At 49.9% G+C, this 15,359-nt stretch overlaps 1 protein-coding gene across 2 annotated transcripts in view; it reads right to left on the bottom strand.

Annotated features, from left to right (window-relative positions):
* LOC149339096 (pyruvate kinase PKM-like) overlaps positions 1-15,308 on the bottom strand; it is a 34,152-nt gene extending 18,844 nt beyond the window's left edge. Inside the window, exon 1 of one of the 2 annotated variants that reach the window (XM_089547907.1) lies at positions 15,148-15,308. Coding sequence is in view for 1 of the 2 variants with exons in the window: in XM_089547906.1 (XP_089404032.1) it covers positions 4,332-4,362 (31 nt within the window). In the remaining variant the exon portion in view is untranslated. Of the gene's footprint in view, positions 1-4,331; positions 4,480-15,147 lie in introns of those variants that run through there. The other variant, XM_089547906.1, reaches the window with a different exon arrangement.
* Between the last annotated feature and the right edge of the window lie 51 nt (positions 15,309-15,359).

The raw sequence follows: 15,359 nt of genomic DNA, 5'->3' as shown, positions 1-15,359 counted from the left end.
AACTGACCACCCTAGATAGCCTGGAAAGAGCCGCTGGAGGATCTGCTTTGCACAAGTAGGAGCGCATAAAGTAGTTTTATAAGAAATAAACGCCACTTTTAGTGGCCTTAGTATTTTTGGCTGTTATACAAAGAGTCCACTTACTACGAACATCAGATATAATGAACGGAATCCGCGTGACCGTCAGGTTCATTATAAACAGGCTCGACAGTAGTTTCAATCGGCCGCAAAAACCTTGTTCACGCTTCAAACATGGACCTTACGCGTTAGGACGTACCTGCGCGCTAAGGAGGCGTTTGTGCCGTGGTCAGTGAATTGCTACCTGTGAGAGCAACGAGAAATCGCTGAGCAACAAAATAATTGTTTCTTTTTGTCGTGATGCTGCGCTTTTGGGGCATACTTCAGCAGTATCTTAAAATAGACATTGAGATCATGCACTTCACTATAAGATTTCTGTCTGAGACGAAAGACTCCGAAATTCCGTGCGAACTCTTCGTGTTCGTAGGACAGCTTAGCCTGTGGAACACCCGCATGATGGATTAACACGCAGAACCGCCGCGTTCAGTGAGGTCGCTGTTCAGAGAACAGTGCTCTTTACCGCTGGAGGACTATGTTGTTCAATTTCAATCTCCTGACTCATTCCGAAATTTTGATGTGCGGGCGGAGTAAGGGATCCACGGTGGCGTAAGGACTTATGCTGAGATCTTTGAATTCGATGAGATCAAGCAAGGCACGAGGAGGGTCACAGAGGTTCCTAATATTTTATGCAACAACGATAAACAGAAGCCTCGGAGATGGTGGAGTATCCTAAGGCATCTCTAAACGGAGCTTTTCTGTTGCGCCGCCGCTGGTACGAATCCAACTCGGAGTACGCATACTCGTTTAGTTGTCCTTCTTAATGCGTTAGCAGTATAGCATCCCTTCCCAAAAATAACCGCACTGCGTGCGTGCGTGCGTGCGTGCGTGCGCGCGCGCGCGTGTGTGTCTGTGTGTCTGTCTGTCTCTGTCTGTCTGTCTCTGTCTCTGTCTGTCTGTCTCTGTCTGTCTGTCTCTGTCTGTCTGTCTCTGTCTGTCTGTCTCTGTCTGTCTGTCTCTGTCTGTCTGTCTCTGTCTGTCTCTGTCTGTCTGTCTCTGTCTGTCTGTCTCTGTCTGTCTGTCTCTGACTGTCTGTCTCTGACTGTCTGTCTCTGTCTGTCTGTCTCTGTCTGTCTGTCTCTGTCTGTCTGTCTCTGTCTGCGTGCGTGCGTGCGTGCGTGCGTGTGTGCGTGTGTGTGTGTGTGTGTGTGTGCGCGCGCATGCGTGCGTGCGTGCGTGCGTGCGTGCGTGTGCGTGGAAATTGAGCGCATGCATTTGCCCTGTGGCCGCCCGGAGCGCCTTCTCTCGACCCTGCATCTGGGGACGCAGCCTCGGCGAAGGACTTCATCGGGGGGAGGAGTCTGTTGCGTTGCAAGACACTGCTGGTGTGTGAGCCCGCGAACTCCGGAAAACTGTTTGTGCCGCGAGCGTTCCGACCTATACTCGGCGCCGCAGGGTGCCGGCCTCGTCGAGGACGCGGGGCTCATGTTCAGCCGAAGACGTACCCCTCTCGAACTTGACGTTTATAAGGGTCACGGCTCTCCCCTCTCCTCTCGCAATTTAACTCGGGGTGGTCTGTATTCGGCCCCTAACGACGCTTTCTTCTAAGAAACGCGGCTTGGTCACGTGACCACGGCGTTCGAAAAAACGGCCGTCAACGGACAAAGAGAGTCCTCCTCCAGCAGCGGAAGAGAGCAGCTGCTCGGGGAGCAGGTCTGTACCTTCCAAGGGCCTGGGGCCCTCTTTCCTTTTGAGTCAAAGTCTCTGAATAAAGACCCAATTCTTAGGCTTCACTGAGTCCGCAGCCAGCACCTAGCAACAGCATTCCCAATCGGTGCTCGAAGGACTGTGCACACAAATTTTATTGCGTGTTTTCTTCTTTCAAACGATGACTTAGATATCAGGATACCTGGACCACTATGCGGTATTCGCCTACGGCCGCTGAATAATTTAGAAAATAATTTATTATCAGTCTGTTTCAGCTTCATCAACCGAGAAATGTTGTGACTTGCAGTTGAACTGTCACGTGAGGCGTGCAAACCTGTGATATAGACGCTGGTACTTTGTTTTGACTCACTACTGCACATAAACCAGCCTGCGTCAAAGGCTAGAATTACAACAAACGAGTTATGCCGTTTTATTTCGTGCCTCATGTAACCTAAATTCAACTACAGGTAACAGCACTCGTTCTGCTGATGAAACTAAAACAACATCACGAAGAAATTCGAATATAAATTATTTATTGGCTGTAGGCAAATACCACAGGGTGCTCCATGTATACCAATGTCGAAATCATCGTTTGAAAAGAGAAAATACGCAAGCAAAAATTTGGTGTCTATAGTGCTTTATTGAGTTAGATCAGTGCTAACAATTTGATTAAAGCCATACACAAACATGAAAAGGAGGAGAAGTAGTAACTCAAGATTTCACATAAACCTGACTTACAATGCTTTAGAATTGGCGCTTGTACATTACAGAAGTGTCAATTAGGTTTCTTCCCACACATCATACTTCATTCAATTTTGTTGTCTCATATACTGGGCGCCATTCTCCCACTTTCCAGCGCAGACAGCTTCGGATGGGTAAACCTACGCGCTAGGCTATCTCATTTTGTCTGAAAAAAAAAAAGAAGTGTGCCGAGTTGCAAAAAAAGTGGGGCTGAACCGAGCTCCGAACCGGTTCGGAACGGTTCCTTTGAATCGTTCCGGTTCGGGTTCAGTTCCAAGATGGCGAAAAAAATATGGGTTCGGTTCGGCTCCGGTTCCGGGTGGAAATTCGGGTTCGGTTCCGGTTTCGGGTTCAGGTTCGGTTCCGGTTCGACACCCTGACTGACAGCCAACCGTTGAGACACCCGCAGAGAAACACACTTCAAGCCAGTGAGTCGCGGATGTCGCGCGACCGGTTCTGGCCGAGTCCATTGCACTCGCACCCAGACCGCAACGAATCGACCGAAATCTGTCGCGCGACGTCCTTCGCAACTTTTTGCTGGCGCGTGACGCCTCCCACGCGGAATGAGAGGCAAGACCAGTCGAAGGAAGCACTTGATCACGCTCTCTGTACGCCCCCCCCCCCCCCCCCCCTTTTTTTTTCGGCTTTTCCTCGCTACCGCAAACGTGACGTGCGTGCGCGTTTGAGAGGGCGAAGTTTCTCAGGGCGGCGCACTGTAATGTGAAATCGCACAAGGCAGGCGACACTCAAGGAGACGCACCGAGTTCAATGCAACACACATCACGCAGCTGTACGCCCATTCCAGTGGTGCAAAAGATTTTTTCTTTTCTTTTTTATCTACAGTACATGTCAGCTCCGGCACTAAAGGGAATTAACATTTCAGTTTGCACACAGGAGCGAATTTTATTTCTGCACTAAAGATGGGCATTTCCGACGCGGTCATTACACACCTAGACGAAAAGTACTCAGAAAACGGGAAAGTAGGTGAATTGAGCTTGCCACGCATACTCATGGAGTGATATAACTGTGCTCCCTTTTATATCAGAGTCGCCTGCACAAGCTAGCCCGAAAAGCGAGAATGCATCGAGAGTGAACAATATGGGGCTAGGGTACGTCACCCTACCTCACAGTCCCACCCAAGAACTGCGAAAATGTCAAAAAGTAGACAGCAGAACGGTTACTTCGAACACTCGACTGGCTGCGCGACAGCAGCTAATTGAGTGAAATCTCCATCTACCAGAAACACTTTTGAACCTGCGGCGTTAAAGATATAATTTTGATAGAAAACGAGTAACTGAAAAAGTCGGACACAAAGACAAAACGTTCCCCTACATATTACGCGGAATCAACAGCGAAGTCCAAGAAAGCACTAAATGGGTGTCGCCGTCCACACACCAGAACAGATCGGCCGCACGTACAGTAGTATCGCGTATCACGCGCAACCGCATAGTAATTACCTATTCGCTCGTGATTAATGACGCCAATTAACATCTGCACATTCACAGTCCGCGATCCCGGCACTATAATAGCCGCCGCGGTGGCTCAGTGGTTATGGTGCTCGGCTGCTGATCCGAAAAACGTGGGGTCGATCCCGGTCGCGACGGTCGAATTTCGATGGAGGCGAAATATGCTAGAGGTCCATGTACGGTGCGATGTCAGCCAGGAGGTCGAAGTTATCCGGAATCCTCCACTACGGCGTCCCTCATATCCCGAGTCGCTCTGGGGCATTAAACCCGTGCAAACCAAACCGCACATTAACGACACCACACGCGTGAGACATGGTCAACATATGCGAACGACCGGCATACCTCCGCAGCGGCTTCTTCGGGTGGCGAGCATGGTTCCAGAACACGTCGGAGAGTTGTCGCTCTATGACTGCTGGAGCGGTTTCCGCGCGCCTATCAAGCACACACACGCAGGTCACGTGCGCATCTGGATGAGCGCGTAGTACGCGCCCAGATCATAGCGCTCGCAGCGGCAAGGATGGCGTACAGCGATGCTATTCTCGGATTCGGGAAATGGCGAGATAAGCGCATTCCGGCGAACGGACCGTACCCAGCGCGTCACACAGCGATAAGGGTCGACATAATTGCAGGAAAGTGGACGCGGATACTATATACAGGCCCCCATAGAAATTGCGACACACGAGATCTCTCAATGAAATCGAGAACCAAGCGCTGTCGCAGCATATATACCGTGCGTGCCTCTGTGCACGGAGACCGGCGCTCTTTCGCAGTCTGCAGGGATATAGCCATATATGGGAGTTCGTTGCGGGGTGTAAAAACGGAGTTTGTTCCGCGTATTACGCGCGCTGCCCGAAGACAACGTTATCTAGGCGGGGAGTGGGCACTTTTATGAAAAAGGAGGAGAGGAGGAGGGAGTAGGTTAGAAGGTCGAGGCTGTGTGCGTGCGTAAAAAACCTAACCAATAGAGATTAAAGAAATAATTACCCCCCCCCCCCCCCGCACGCACCCACGCACACTCTCAACACGTCGGCTCTATGCCAAGTTTTTATCGATCACTTCATCTTTTGCGCACCTGCTGCATCAGCAGCGGCTCTTGTCACATCCCAATTACTGACTGCCTTTGTACAACTCCCCCCCCCCCCCCCTCTCAGAAAGTCCTCAGCAAAAAGAATTCCGGGCGCGTCGCCACAATGCTCTCTGGACGTGTGCGTACGTGCGGCGAACACGGAGCGCAGGTTCTGTCGACGTGTTCGCTGCATTGCAAATAGCATGCGCTCCCGCGCAAACAATGCAAAGGTGCTATCATTGTAATAACACCGTGCCGAAGTATGATCAGCCGCGCATATAGGGAACAACATGCCCTGGGCCGGGCACGAGCGACAGGGTGCTACATAGCGATCGAATCTCTTAAAGTTCCCTCCTTTTTCCATGTTTTTCCTCTTTCAACCAAAATTCCCCGATCACTGAAGATGCGGAAGAACGTATAGTCCGGCCGACGAAGATTGACAGTACGGACGTGAACCGTTGACAGCGAAAAATTTACTAAAGCTACAAGTGCTGCATGCACTGACAACAGATTTCCTGTTTCCGTACAACAGAATTTTTATTTACTTATTTGCTGAACAAAGTAGCTTCAAGCTGTGACTTACGAAGTAATAACACTCTAAACAGATAGGAGTAAGAAGGGAGTAACCTGTCCTCTAGCGCACGCCCTTTTATAAAAAGTAGTGCCGCAGAGGACAGGTTATACTCTCTTTTTAGTCCCATACAGGCACACTCGTGGTTAGAGTGCGTTGCTTCTCCCTCAGCTTTTTCATAATGGTGGGTACCGCGCTTAAACTGAAAAATAAATGTATTTCCATTACAAGCGGCGAACAAACCAATGGATTTATTGCACACGTTCTACCCCAATTAGTTTGGTCATACCTTTAGTGCCTATCGGGCGACGCATAATGGGGTAGGGGGAATCATGCAGTACTGCAGTGCAGTCATCAGCCCGACTACACCCACTGCAGGGCAAAGGCCTCTCCCATGTCTCTCCAATTAACCCTTTCCTTTGTCAGTTGCCGCCACTGTATCCCCGCAAACTTCTTAATCTCATCCGCCCACCTAACTTTCTGCCTTCCCTGCTACGTTTGCTTTCTCTTGGAATCCACTCCGTTACCCTTAAGGACCAGCGGTTATCTTGCCTTCGCATTACATGAACATGAAAACTATAATTGTGTTCAGGGGAAGTCATGACAGCATGAGTAAATGCTTACATGAATTTTGTCACGAAACACTGTAAACTACGTACCCAACATGTTATGCAAGTAGAGGTGCTCGTCACAGTTCAAACAGAGAAAAGGCATATTTCCTGCTAGTGGCTGTTACGGCCGCTACACCCTCACTGGTGAAGTGAGGTGAAACTTGCTATTGGTGAGTCAAGGTACGTTGCATTGCTATGAAACAAGATGGACCGCACAATGGATGAAGAGTGGCAGCTTGGATTACAATACGTATAGCAGGACGAACCCTTCCACGCACTCTCATGACAGCTAAAGGCGTGGCTCCGATTTTGAAATGGCGCCGCAAGTGTAACTACCTAGACGGGGTGTAGCATACTTGGCTCTTGAATACATCAATCTCCCCACATAGCAAGCCCATAATGAGCTATAAATGTCGCATTGCAGTTCGTAGTTAGCGCAGCTATTATGACAGAACTGCGCCCGACTGATTTGAACTCTTAGACGAGTTTGCTACAATCACGATTACAAATTTTCGTGCTGCCTTAACAGTTCGCAAGAGTGCTGGTCATGTGCGATGGCACTACGCATGTTTTAACAATAGCGACTAAATGCTTCACCTGAAGAAAATTTCAGGAAATTTCCCGACACCCCACGTCCTTGTAAATCAGGGAGTCATGACTACTCGTTACGCTGACCGAGATTATCGCGTCTTTTAACAAGACATCCTTTGTTCATTCGAACGCCCTTTTCAACAGCAGCACCGCTGCGGGACTCATAAGCAACGTATCCGAAAAATGGGGAGGGGGAGCGTCCCCCAACAAGAGGGAGTCATAGCATACCGCGACCCGCTTCCGTGCCCCGCCAGCGAGAACGTGCTGATTGGTCCCGTCGCACTATGCTATAACTCTAATCAATCGGACTTTTCTCTGACTTTGCCAATTTTTCGATGGCATCCCTGACAATTCCCCGATTCCTGCAGGAGCACAAAATTTTCCTGACATTGTGTTCAGAAAGGAAAAAAACAGCGCTAAATTCTACATAGACCACAAAGAAAGACGGACAGGACGGGCGCTGACTCCAACTAAGTTTATTGAAAGCCACATGTAGCATATATATAGCCCGAAGAAGGTGAACGCATGCGCATTTCCCACGGATTCCATCGGATTTCCATCGGATTCGTTCGAAAACCTTCCCGCCCATTGCCGCTCTTGCATTGATGGAAATAAAAAGCACTGTGCACCACGACTTGAAGAGATTAAAATTCTAACCAGAAGTAAAGATAGATTAGCTCGCGAACTGGCAGAAGCCTTTTTTATCAAAGAGAGGGGTGGCATGTGCGTCAGCACCACTTCTATTTCCCTACGAGGAAGTGAACACAGATTGTTAAAAAATACGCGATTATGAGAAGTTATCGTACTTGTGTGTGTGGGTGTTGTTGCCATGTGGGAAATGCGCATGCGTTCACCTTCTTCGGGCTATATATATGCTACATGTGGCTTTCAATAAACTTAGTTGGAGTCAGCGCCCGTCCTGTCCGTCTTTCTTTGTGGTCTATGTAGAATTTAGCGCTGTTTTTTTCCTTTCTGAACACAATGTCACACCAACTAGCCCAGCAAAAGGTACTGTTAAACGAATTTTCCTGACAGTTCCAAGGTTTCCGGGTGTCTAGACACCGTGTGCAAGAGCCGTCCCGGACAACTGCCGACACCGTAATTCCCACCACCGCGCGGGAAATACCGCGGGCATGCGCAGAGAGGAAAAGCCCCGCAGTCGAAGAAGCGACCGCGTCGAAGTTACCGCGCAAAGTTACCGCGCAAGCCCGTTTGAAGACCATCTGCTAGCAGCCCGCCTTGATCTGTTCACGCTTCTCGTTACGAGGAGGACTGGTATACATTATGGCGGGAACGGCAGCGCCAAACAAAGAAAGAAACAGGCGACACAGGACGAGTGCTTGCTAACAAACGCGTTTCACTGCGACGCATCGATCGTACGGCGTCTTCGCAGTGATACAGTGAGGTTAGTGCAGCCGCGGCGAAAGACTAATAGCCTTGTAAATCAGGGAGTCATGACTACTCGTTACGCTGACCGAGATTATCGCGTCTTTTAACAAGACATCCTTTGTTCATTCGAACGCCCTTTTCAACAGCAGCACCGCTGCGGGACTCATAAGCAACGTATCCGAAAAATGGGGAGGGGGAGCGTCCCCCAACAAGAGGGAGTCATAGCATACCGCGACCCGCTTCCGTGCCCCGCCAGCGAGAACGTGCTGATTGGTCTATGTAGAATTTAGCGCTGTTTTTTTCCTTTCTGAACACAATGTCACACCAACTAGCCCAGCAAAAGGTACTGTTAAACGAATTTTCCTGACAGTTCCAAGGTTTCCGGGTGTCTAGACACCGTGTGCAAGAGCCGTCCCGGACAACTGCCGACACCGTAATTCCCACCACCGCGCGGGAAATACCGCGGGCATGCGCAGAGAGGAAAAGCCCCGCAGTCGAAGAAGCGACCGCGTCGAAGTTACCGCGCAAAGTTACCGCGCAAGCCCGTTTGAAGACCATCTGCTAGCAGCCCGCCTTGATCTGTTCACGCTTCTCGTTACGAGGAGGACTGGTATACATTATGGCGGGAACGGCAGCGCCAAACAAAGAAAGAAACAGGCGACACAGGACGAGTGCTTGCTAACAAACGCGTTTCACTGCGACGCATCGATCGTACGGCGTCTTCGCAGTGATACAGTGAGGTTAGTGCAGCCGCGGCGAAAGACTAATAGCCCGCTGTCGACCCAGAGGGACACTGGCAAGCTGCTATTCGTGACTGAACGTGCCTACCGATAAACTATGGGACCAAGCTCGAACGCTAAAACAATCGCCAAAGGGCCACAGTGACAAACGCACGGCTTTAGACAATAAGCACGCCCACATTATGAACACGGTGCGAATGTTCATAGCAGCACCGTCGTTTCTGTTCGTTCCGGGTGAGTTTAGCAGTTGTTCCTTGACATCACTGAAGGCTTACGTGTGCGTACATCCCAGATCAATCAACACTCTGAACTGATTTAGCATCGCAACTCGAAAGCAAGCGCAAAGAAACCAACGGAGAGAAAGTCAGATGAGGACCGCCTCTTTGCACACGCACTCCATAACGAAAGCGGCGGCAGCTCTCCCATTTCACAATAGTAACGCCTCTTGATAGCCAGCCGTTACTACGCTGACCGAATACATGTAGGGCGTACTAATCTGACAACATATTTTCAGATCACGCGATTCTAACCTTATACCATGATGGCCGCTATCACTGAAACGCTTTTAAGAAAGATCAGTGTGCTTAGAAGTATAAATATTCTATTTGAACAGATTTCAACGTTTCTCGAAGCAGTGGGTCGTTCATTGTGTGCCTGTTTTTGTGCAGGAACTTAATGGCGTCTTCAACCGCCAGCCCCCTTTCCCATTTCCCTTGGAGGCAGTAGCAAACAGCCTCGCTTCGGAGCCAGCCATCTTGGGCTGTCGCCGGCAATATCCGCTATTTGTCCCCCAATTGCACGCAGCCGCGCGGAGGCGGCCGCGAGCAAGGATGCTCCCACGAGGGGGATACGGAGCTGAGAGGAAGAAGGTTGTGCCAGGCCACCGCGAGGCCATCATGGTATCGACAAGGATGCGTCCATAAAATGAAACAAAACCAACCACTCATTGCCTCAACAAGCGCTGAACTCTGCTTTCGAAGAGAACACCTCCGTACTTCTGAGCACCCCGATAGCTGGTGACTGAACACTGAAGGAACACAGCGCAGTAGGAACGGGGCGGAAGAGAACAGCGCTCGTGTGTCGGTTCTCTTCCGCCCCGTTCCTTCTGCTCTGTGTTCCTTCATAATGTGAATACATAACGTAAATAAAATTGTGATCGGAAAATATTGTTGCCAGACTGGTACGCCATGCATGGTACACCGTGTTAGCGTTACCGGTACCGGAGTACCGGGAGCCTGTGCGCCGCCAATGCGCATGCGCAAATTGCCTTGACGGCGCCAGATGGGGCCACATGCCCGGCAGCTGTGCTCGCGCCCGCAGCGTCGAACCAATCAGCGCGTACTCAGCGCCGGTGGGCGGGCTCACGGTACTCCGGTAACGGTAACACGGTACACGGTATGCTAAAGGTGTCTAATGTTACCAAAAGGCGTTACCACAATGGCTGCCGCCACGGAAAGCGAGAATGGAGAGGGTGTCCGCAGGAGTGCGCCCACCGCCACTCAAGAATGAAGCGGCTTTTCCGCCGTCAAAGGAACCCCCACATAGCCAATGGCGTCGGCCAATCCTCACGAGCCTGCTAGAGAGGCCGCTGAAAGGTGACAGCCCCTTCTTCATGGTTGGGGACGCACTGTCATGGCGCTCCTTGCATTGTCACGCTAGCAGGTTCACAAGATCGGCCGACGCCATTGGCAGGGAGGGAGTCCTTTGTCGAGGAAAAAAAAAAAACTGCTTCGTTCTTGAGTTAGAATGCTACGCAGATTGGGGATGGTGGGGTGGGGGCACACACACACGTGAAGAGGGAGAGTGCGTCCTTGGGTGAGGTGACTTTTCTACCAATCCCACATCACCAGCCATGAAAGACGACACCAAAAGGAATACACACGAATGCGCTTGTGCTGTGTTGTCCTTTTAGCGTGGTCTTTCGCGGCTGGCGACACCCGAAGTAGTCACGTTTAACCGACTGGCTCGCAGCTCGATGTCCCAAAGGTCCGACTGCCTCCTCTTACCCTCCTCATTCCTCCCGATACGTTTGGCTTCACTCGGACTCGGCGGGTGGCCGACGGATCCTAGCGTGCTCTTCCTCAAACACCTAGGCGTAGCTAATCAATCCCTTTCCGCCATATAAACAAAACAATTAACGATATTATCAAGTCTTCATAGGCAGAGGCCGCGGGAGAGAGACTCCGCTGTCCGGCTCAAAGGTTATCAGATAAGAGTTACCCCGGATAAAGTGCTCCTTCATCAGTTCGCCTTGTCCGTTAAGAGTATAACTGCGTGCAACGGAATAGAATACACAAACAGCTGCTGTAAACTAGTTAAAGCTGCGAATAACAATGGCCTGCTAATAACTGCTGGTAATAACTGCATGAGCAGCTGCACGCGACTGTCTTTTTCCGAGCTTTAATTTTGCTCTCAATATATGACAAGGTATGTAGGATTTCACATCGCCAAGCTGCATGCGGGCTTACGGCTGAGCTATGGCAGATTTCTACCACCTGAAGTTCTTTAACATGCAGTAACACTGCCCAGCCCACGGGGGCCTGCTGCATTTCGCACCGAAATGCAGCTGCCGCGGCCGAAATCGCACATACACCGCAACCTCAGGCTGAGCAGACCAACAAGTCACTGAGCCACCGTGGAGGGTGTCTTAAAATGATCACTGGGAAGTATACGAGGTTAACAGCACGGTACTTTTTCGATGAAGTTTTGTAAATGCCAGACAATGCTTTCTAGTCAAGCTTGTTGGAGTATCTTTCTACTTTGCGGCTTGTGGACGAATAAAGATTATCGTAATAGTTAAAGTCTAGAACGTTAAAACTAAACAGGCTACAACCAACGTTAATCTAAAAGCGTTGGCTACAACTCTGCGGACGCTCCGGTCATCACGACGCACGACGGTAGGCCAGGTAGGCAGTCTGTGTACACAAATTCGTGACGCCAGATCGTGAAGACGAATCGCCCCTTCCATTACGAGCGACCACGGCATACAAAAGAACGGAGACCGCCATTCACGGACAAGGTCGTCCCCTCTCGTATCCTTCGGTCCGCCACGCCCCCAAAGTTTCTCTCTCCACCACCTGCGTGACGGTCTTTCCCTCCCATTTTTTGGTCTTTAGAAACCACAAAAGAAAAAAAAAATCAGGATTCAACGCGGCTGAGCGTATACGATTGTTCTGTCAGATCTGACGAAGCGGGACGGAGGACAGCGATGCCCCGTGGACATAGACACTGCATTTCCGCAAGCCATCCCAAACAAGTCTTCACGTCACTTATCGCGACATGATTTTGAGGGGTTATCTTCCCCTAGACACGACGATAGCGCACATTGAAGCCGATAAACGTGTCTCGTTATCTTCCATTTTCTCCGGCAAATGTCACGCAGAGAACCCGAGTGCATAACCCAGAAATAATGCGCTCACGTCCCCAGCGGCTTTTATCGACCGCCTCCACAGCTGCAATGGCTCTGCTCTGGCGACGTTCCTGGCCCTGAGCGACGGAGTGCGTCAGGCGAAAAACAACCAGTTCTGCCATTTCTTTCTCTCTCGCCCGTTTTCAACATGCGCATGTGATAAATCGTACACAGGATCAAACACTGCAGAATTAAGCCACTAGCAGGCAGACCCCAGCACGCTCTTCGCAGCTCAGCATCCGCGAAAAATGATTATCCCTGCCACTTGTGCACAAAAAATGCGTTTTCAACAGAAAAGGCGACGTCAGCGGCGGAGCGCCTTCAAACGGGCATGCATGAAAACCTTAGGAGCTCAAGAGCAATGCCCTGACAGTAATTCTGCATTAGTAAACTCCGGACGAGAATAGGTGTCCAATAACTCCGGTTAAAATACTTTAAAAGCATAAAGAAGTCAGCTTGGTATCTTAAGGTGCGTAAATAGCCTTAGGGCACATACATAAAACAAAAAAAAACGCCTTCGATGGGCGTCCGCAGTTGGTACACTATTTTACACCCACCCCGGAGTAAAACCGCGGCGCATTAAGTCCAGCTGAGGACAATGTGCTGCAGCTCGCCGCAGAACAGGCTTCCAAATGGAGACGCCTAAAACTTACGAGAGTTTTTGCTTTGTTCTGTTAAACGAACTCCGCCTGCCAGACGTCAGTCGAATGACGCCAAAACAAACACGCTCGGCGAAAAAGCCTCAGCCGGCGAGCTCCGAAATCAGTGGCGGCACAAACGAACAAAACAGCACCCAAGGCCGCCAGCGTCGCCAAGAGATGCACTTCCTACAATTGCTTTCTATTTTCCCGCTGGCAACTCGCCCTGGCAGAAAGGCGCGACAAAGGGCAGCGAACCTTGGGATCAAAACGAACAGCCAGATTAAAGCTCTGGTGCAAGGAACTGACAGCGAAGCTGCTGGGACAGAACAGCGTACCATCCCCCAGCTGCCCAAAATACAAGCGCTGAGGGTAAAGCCAACTAAAATGTCCTTGCAGCCTTACACAGTGACACTGAAAGCCGCTCGCTTGCAATGAAGGCCCGCATTCTTCGGCGACGACGGCTGAAGGACGCTGTGCTTTTACATTAGACGAGCATACAATACACAAATGACAAAAAAAAAGCTATGAATGCCAAAAGGCCCCAGACAAAAAAAAAAAAAAAAGAGTTTCGGCTGAATGAATTGGCCACTCGATCTCACTTCAATTACCAACAATACTCACTTTTCAACACCATTTAAGTCGCAGGCACGATGTGGTTAATCTGTATAGAAGCATGCGATGCAACTCTAAACTAAAAGGCACAGATCCATTAGTAAAGGTAGGGTGGTCAAGCTTGAACTTCTCACAAATCCAGGCTACAAGACAGACTGTACTGTAACACAGTCGCTGAAAACCCTGAAGTGCTTCTCTTGCTAATTGCTTCCTTTGAAATGGCAAAACCCGGACGAACTGGAACCTGTTGTAAGATATATTTTGGAATTATGAAGTCTCCAACTGCTAGCTCGTGCACAACAGTAAAGGTGATAGAGTGGGTTAAAGTTCAATGGCGTTTGGACAACCCTCTCATTTTTGTCACATCATACGCTTTCACCCGATATTTGACGTTTTGGCCATCGCCGAAGCGAATTTCGAGTTGTGCCACCGAAAACTCGGAAATATCAGTGATGTAAGTATGTGTTAAACAAATAAGATTCTGCTTGCATACGTATTTCACTTTTCTCGACCCTGTTGTCTCGCTTTACGATTCTTAAATCGCTCGAATCGGTTAAACAGCCAATATAATATGAACAGATATGGATGTTGTCGAAGTAGTTCAACTATAGGTGAAATTGCGTCAAGCTTTGCAGTTTTGATTTTTCACCAGTATTTTGAAATCCTGGGTTTGATGCACTGACCGTTACAATAGAGAAATTTAGCACCAAACGAAGCGAACCGCGCTACAAGCGCGAGCACAATTTATTACGAATAACTGGGTCAGCAAAGCAGACGTGACGTGCTGCACGTCATACGATCTACCCCGCTGCTAATGGCTAACGGCGGCAGATGTTCGTTGGCTACGCCCCCAGAAAGGGAAATGCAAATGAGCTTTAACGTCCCTGTCTCTAGACGCCGCCATCAAGGAAATTATGCGGCAGCATCCGGAAATGACTAACGCTGCAAGGCCATTCATTGCCGGCTCAGAGATTTTTCTTCTTAAATGCGCGATTTTGACATTTGTCGCATGCATACTGCACGTGAGGCATATGTCACTCTCGAAAAAGGGTGGCCGAGGGGCTGCGTTATGAAACAGCGTGCAGTGCGAATGTGGCAATTTGCATTACTCACGTCCCCTCCATCTAAATTACTCGACGGGGCTTGTGAAGCTTTGAACACAACTTAACCATGCCAAAACGTTATGAAAGCTTATTACAAAGCAAGGCGAATGGAGTCGGATGCTGCACTGTTACGGATATGCCGTTCGTAACGCTAGGCGTTGAATGGCGACCTTGTCAAACTCTTGAAGGAGACGAGGCAGTGTTGGCACTTGTACCTCGAAACCAGAGCGGCTTGGCGGCTGTAATGTTTCGCTATCTAAGGTATTTGCATATGCTTGAAAGCAATTGCTCAAAGAGGACAACCTCGTGCTCGAATGATAATGTTCTGCCTCCCATTGCGCCAGCGAACCGCAGCTGTCGTCTTCGCGACGCTCAGAGCATTTCTAGACCGCGGCGAGCGAAGAAAAAAACAGGGGAGCACTCACATCAGTGAAGCGTTATCGGACGATGGTCAAATGCCGCTTATCGGGCCTTGTCTCCCCTTACGATGAAGCCGGCGCGGCAAATCGCTGCTGAAGTGAGGTGACCTTGCCGGGAGCAGGCTTCCGCAATGAATAGACGCCGCCGCCGACAAAAGGGTAGCCAACAGCGGCGATATGTTTTACTTGTTTTTCTTTTTACCGTAAGCTTTTCTTTT

The sequence above is a fragment of the Amblyomma mixtum genome, chromosome 6, assembly GCF_055824585.1.
Source record: "Amblyomma mixtum isolate Tamu chromosome 6, ASM5582458v1, whole genome shotgun sequence".
NCBI classification, from domain to species: Eukaryota; Metazoa; Arthropoda; class Arachnida; order Ixodida; family Ixodidae; genus Amblyomma; species Amblyomma mixtum.
The sequence above is the reverse complement of the archived record's forward strand: the minus strand, read 5'-3'. Positions and strand labels throughout refer to the sequence as shown.